The following is a 6,000-nucleotide window of genomic DNA, read 5'->3' as shown; positions in this document are numbered from 1 at the left end:
ACCTCTGTGTAAAGGAGCAGTTTTAGGACCTGTTAAGTGCTTTTTTAGGCCTCATTAGGTCTCAAATCACTAAAACTTCATGTGTATGTTTCTTATGGGAGTTAAGCACCTACATGTAAGACTGCAGGACTGGCTTTTGATCAGTTACTGAATTAACATGGCAGCTACATAAATTAAACATGTATCCTTTTTGCCTTAATTAGCTAAATGCTTTTCTCCATTTGCCTGACTGTGCTAACACTGTTGAAGCAAAAACCTGCTGTTTGGAATGTTTGTGGTTCAGTAACTTAAAAAGAATTAATGTGTATGTGATTTGAGTGGTTAAAGCTTAAAAATAGATCCCAAACCTCACATCAGGATAAGCGTCTGAGTATTTTTAATGGAAGTTTTAAGTACAAAAAAAGGTGCTACAACACATAACAACACACTTTTCAGGCCTGGGGATGCACACCTTGTGAGTTACCTCGATTAGAGAAATCTTACATCAAGCAGCATGGATAAACGGAGAGACATGGTAAATGCTGCAGAGAAAACTTCCTCTTCATAGCAGGGAGACACCCTCAGAAGAGCAGTGCACAAAGGTTGTGTGTAGGTACGTTTTCCTCCTTAGCTGCCTGCCAAGAGCAGAGCTGGGGAAGCATTGATGGATGCACGTGCTCCAGAGAGCTGGTTTGACCTCCAGCACTCCTGGGTTTGCTGCTGTCTGTGGAAAGTTACACATGCTTCTGCTTCAGTCACCACTGCTATTATAAATTATCCACAGCTTTTCAGAATCCTTTTCATTTGTGGATAAAGGCTTTTAGTTCATCCTTATGCAGGACTGGCTACTGTTTGCTATGTGATTGCTACCTCTTGTGAGGCACCTTGTCTATTTGGGTGCTATAGGCATGTTCATGCAGCCAATTTAAAAACAGGTCTCACTTTAGATGTACTCAAAGAAGAGGTTCAGCCACTTCTGTATTGGGCAAATATATCCTTATCTCCATGTTAGTATTCTCTGTATTATTGTACTACCCAAGACACACAGTCACAATGGAGATCACAAGGTGTGTGATGTTGTACTCAGGCCTACAAAACAGTTTGGGGTTTGCTACAGGAATACCACATTGTCTATGGCAGTTCTTTCAATTTGCTATGTATAGCCTTGTTTGCTTGTCCTGAGGAATACGTACCAGCTTCTACTAGGAAGACAGTTGTCATCTTGCACTGTCTCATGCTCATCTTTATTTCAGGTACCAGTACTCAAGATAATAACATCTTCCCTTCCCAAAGTCTCATGGTGATGAATTTCAACTTTCCCATCTCTTCTTTAATCAACAGCTCTTGTGGCTTGATCTAGGCAGTTAATTTCTGTTCAGATACTTGCTTTCAGCCAAGCTACCTGGATTATAGCACTGCAGAACAAAGAGATTGCACATGCTGGCTGGAACTTTTATTCTTTCATTTACCTTCTCTGTGAACTCAGAGACACCTGATCAGCAGAAAAAATGGTATTGGTAAAAAACCAACTTGCAGTGTTGGCTTATCCAAATGTGCTTTCATTTTTCACTTTTGAATTAAATTCCATATTTATGGAATACCCATGACTCTTCAACACCAGCTAGTAGCTGGAACAAGATGTGCAGTGTTTCTAACTAATGGAGTGAAGGAGACTGAGCTATACAAGTACCAGCAAGTAAATTAGAGATTCAAAATAATGGGAAATTAGAAGAAAAAATTAGCTGCATTTCTTATCTCTAAAGCATATGTATTCATCACCTACTGCCATGATATCTGAAATGTGTGATATATTGGCAACCATTTTTGCATCCAACAGTGCTTGCAGTTGGTAGTCATTCATCACTGTGTCACAGAACACCCCAGAAGAACACACCAGGGTATCAATATCTTGTTCCCAACAGCATTTCCCCTAGCAGGAGCTAGAAATGCTTGTAAATTACCATGTAAAAAAATAACTTTTCACCCACATTAAGGACCTGTGCAGATGTTTGCCCTCCCCACAAAATCACCAAGCTGGCACAAAGACTGGAATATGGGAGTTTGCTTTAATGTGGTACTGACTATAAACCAAAATGGAATATGAGCATCATTAAATAAGATCCCCTGCAGGTAGAATGGCCTCTGTTGAAAAGCATGTTCCTTAGCTTCATTCTAAACCTACACTTGATTTTCATTTATTCTTGGAGGCCCTTTAGAACAGACTGTAAATTCATGTACACATCTTTATTGAGATTTGAAAGAGAACTGCTCGGTCTTTGTGGTGAGATGATTTCTGGAGACATTAAAGGAAGCAGTTGCTATGCTCTTACCTTCTGCAAGCTGACATTGCAAATTAAACCAAATTCCTTCGTTAAAAAGTGGTTTATTGCATTAATTAAATGGCTTCTGGAGATGCCACAGTGTTGGATACCACTTGAGGTAACAACAAATAAATAATGAAGTGAAAGAGGGAAAGTGAGGGCAATGGAGGAGGGGAGAAGTCGGAGGAAAGGGGGAGGCAGAAACACTGTTTATGCACTGCTGGGGAAAAAGTAGGGGGTTTATTCTGTAAGTATCTGCCTGTCATCCATTCCCAAATGAGCTGAGGGGTTTCTGCTGTTCAACCAGTCTAAAAACAGCAACAAAAGGCAGGAAAAACTGGTGATAATGAGAACAAACCAATGGCTTAATGCTGTCAACTGGGACCGCGATCACTCTGCATTAGTATTAGCTTTCTTTAGGTACTCCATGTGCCAGTCAGACAGTGCTGGATGAAGATAGCAGATACCTCCTGAGAACGTTACAGACATGGAGTAGGAACAGCAGAAGTAGCCCATGTACATGCTGCTTCTCTGGAACCCCCTTCAAAGAACAGACTGACTCATAGTTTCTGCTTTATTTGAAGAGGGAACGTGCTCCAATCAGCTTCATTTGATTGTGAGTCCTTCAACAGGGAATGCAGGTCTTAAACTACACTTACCTCAAAACACTGTGTTAGGGAATGATTCAAGAAGCTACCTCTTCATGACTATAGGGTAAAATCGAGTTAGAAAGGGTGCTCTTGCAGAACAGAACTATTTTTACCAAGAGTGCAGATGTTAGCACTCCTGTGCTTCTGTGGAGGGAAAGATAATCCTCAGGTGCAATGGGAAGCCAAGCTTCTGTATCTTAACCCAATATAAAGCAGAATGAAAGCACTAAGTGCAGTCAAATGTCAGTGGTCTCGAGCACAGTTTGAACAGGCAGGATGCTCTCACAGAGGTGGTTGCTCCCTCATTTGATGCACAGGCCAGTTACCTCCTCCTGCTTCAGCCTTGCAGCTTTTGTAGTGTCACAATCCCAACATTAGAGCAGCTGCTATTTCCTCCCTTGTTTTGGCTCTTTCCTAGTATTAAGGCTTTTCAGTGTTATCCACTGTGAAACCTTTATGGTGTTACAAACTAAAGCACTACCACAAAGAGCAAAATGATTTGGAAAGTAAGGGTTGGATTTGAAATCAAGTTTGAGCCACGTTTAGTTTCTGCAGCAGCCCTAAGCATTGATGATAGCAGTATATATCTGTAAAGGACCTTGTCCCAAGATAAATCATGTGTTAGTGTGTTCCTGTTCAGCAATGGGATAATATTGCCTTTTGGAAAACAACCTGTTCTATTGGCATAACTGCAGTCTGGTGTTACAGCAATCTGAGCTCTTTAAGTATTATTTGATGTGCTGTTTAGTATCATGCCACTGGTAAAGCTGAAGGAAATTGCTGCCTTGTAAGTGGTCACTTAACAAGGAAAACTACACCCAAGTGCTGAATGCATTGTGTAAGCAGCTTATACACATTAACACCAGACTCTGACCTGAAGTATGGCAACACTAATCCATATCTTTAGTTTTGCCTTGTGAAATGATTCTCCAGGTATGTGAAACCAGGCTTAAATTAGGAACTGACTTGTAGCCTATGTATGATGCACTAATTAATGTTGTATGATAAGGCTGTGCCTTTGTGGGAAAAGGAGTCACATCCCAAGTTTCCTATGTGTGTGAAAGGAGAAAGGATGGCAAGTCTGCTTCCGTCACCTCAGCTAGGAGAATCCTGAATGGAAATGCATGAGCTAACTACACCTTTCACTGCAGTGTTACTAAGAGGCAAAGTTCAGCTCTGCAGCTCCTGAAGCAGAAGTTATTTGCATCCAGTTCGGAGAATATCTGATACTTGTTTTCCCAAATGTGCTTTCCAGGGCTTCACCAGGCTGTTCATGTTCACAAGGAGTTTGCTGGTCCTAGAGTCCTCCTGGCCTGCTATGAGATAGTCAGTACCTAGTTGAAACAAATGTAAAGGGAGAAAAAACTTCAGTCAATACTAAACAGAAGAAAACAGAACTAAATGCAGAATTGCTCCATTTCATAAGGACCTGGCCTCTTTTTTGAGGCCCTACTACCTACATCTTATGGTTATAACCTAAGAAGTCTGGCTCACTATTATTACATATAATACCAGCATATATAATACATCTGTTCAGATGGAATTTTGCTACTCATCATACCTATACAAGCCAGGATTAATGCTACTGAAGCACATGGAGTTACAGTGGCTTAAAACAAAGGTCAGACAGATCAGATTCAAACCTGGGCATGTGTACGTGGAGGTGTTGAATCTGTAAATAATACAGGCCACTGGAACCATGTCAATGTGTAGCTGTAATTCCTGAGCATAAGTCATCAGACAACATTGAACCTGTGTGGACAGGAGTCAGCACTGACAATATGCACATCGAAGGGTGCATGCACATGAGATGGCACATACATGACCTGGATGAAGCGGGCTAAGCTGTTATTGCAAGAAGGGCGGCAATAGGGAAGGTTGAATTGAGGAATGTAGCCACAGCTCATGCTCACAATGAATTACCACCACAGGAAATTAGCTGGTAAGCATTTTGTCCTTACCAGGGTTGAGAATGGGACATGTACAGCCCCTGTTGGTCCAGGATTCTGGGTAAATGCTTCTGTTGCTCCGAGCGATTTTCACTTTGCCTGATTTCAGGACCTTCTTCACCTTCACAACAACTTCTGCGTGGGTCCCTTTGTCATGAGCCGACAGGATTCTTGCTTTTATCACTGTCAGAAAACATACCAAGATAGAGACCAACAATAAATTCTGGTTTATGCTGCTAAAAGGTGGAACTTAAACACCTTGAAAGAAGACATGAAAAAATCACTGCATCTGCATTGCAATGCCTGTCCACTTCAGTCATGGTTCTTCTAAATAAAGTTGGAGCAGAAAAGCTAGATTGTTCTGTTGAAGTAGTTAACTGATCCTTTCAGTATGTTATTCAGCAACTCCTTTTCAATGGGCTGATGTCAAACGCTTGGAAATCATAGAAAAGCCCTTGTATGTGCACATATAGGAAGGGTGCAAAAAGCAGATCAGCAGGTAACAGCCTGGTTTTCAGTGCACTGATTCCAGGCTTTATATTTTGCAGTTAGGAACCTTCTGCTGGGCTTTAACACTGGCCTCTCAAAAACTTCATCCTGTCTGCTTTGCAGGAAGGAAGTTAGAAAGTTTCCCATCACGCTGCTTGCATGTCGCATGGCTGCAATTCCATGCAGCAAACCAGGAAAAGCATTCTTTTTTTGTGGCCCAGCATCTGGTTGCTGTGATAAATTTCTGTGCCTTTAATTTAAGAGGATCCCATAGCTTTTGGCAGGGTAATCTCATCTAGATTAGCCCCACAAGCGGGCTGCACTGTGTCATGGCACAAGCACATCAAACCTTTGGATGCTAGAGCTTTCCTTTCTTACTTCATGTGATGGCATGAACCAGGTGATGATAAAACACACTATTAAATACATTCTTGGTAAACAAGCATGGCCCTTTGAACCTGCATAACCAGTGCAAAACCAATGGTGGTTTAGGTAGAAGGTTTTTATCATTCATTCTTGATGTAGAGTTCCAATTCTAGCACTCCTGCTGTTGTGGAGAGGGAAGGTGACTGGGTGGAAAGGAGCCTGGTTCACTTCTGATCAGAAGTTCAA

The 6,000-nt window shown here is 41.5% G+C and overlaps 1 protein-coding gene across 1 annotated transcript in view; it reads right to left on the bottom strand.

Annotated features, from left to right (window-relative positions):
- Positions 1–2,860: 2,860 nt before the first annotated feature.
- The window catches only part of LOC133214355 (netrin-4-like), a 44,315-nt gene continuing 41,175 nt past the window's right edge, over positions 2,861–6,000 (bottom strand). The window contains exons 9-10 of the mRNA XM_061357192.1: positions 4,912–5,082; positions 2,861–4,284 (exon numbers count right to left, since the gene is read on the bottom strand). Of these exons, the coding sequence (XP_061213176.1) occupies positions 4,148–4,284; positions 4,912–5,082 (308 nt within the window). The 3' untranslated portion in view covers positions 2,861–4,147. The remainder of the gene's footprint in view (positions 4,285–4,911; positions 5,083–6,000) is intronic.

This window comes from Neopsephotus bourkii, unplaced genomic scaffold (assembly GCF_033783945.1).
Source record: "Neopsephotus bourkii isolate Nb327-2 ecotype Australia unplaced genomic scaffold, CSIRO-AGI_Nbou_v1 NB_887, whole genome shotgun sequence".
In the NCBI taxonomy this organism is placed as follows: Eukaryota; Metazoa; Chordata; class Aves; order Psittaciformes; family Psittacidae; genus Neopsephotus; species Neopsephotus bourkii.
This window is presented reverse-complemented; position numbering and strand designations above follow the sequence as displayed.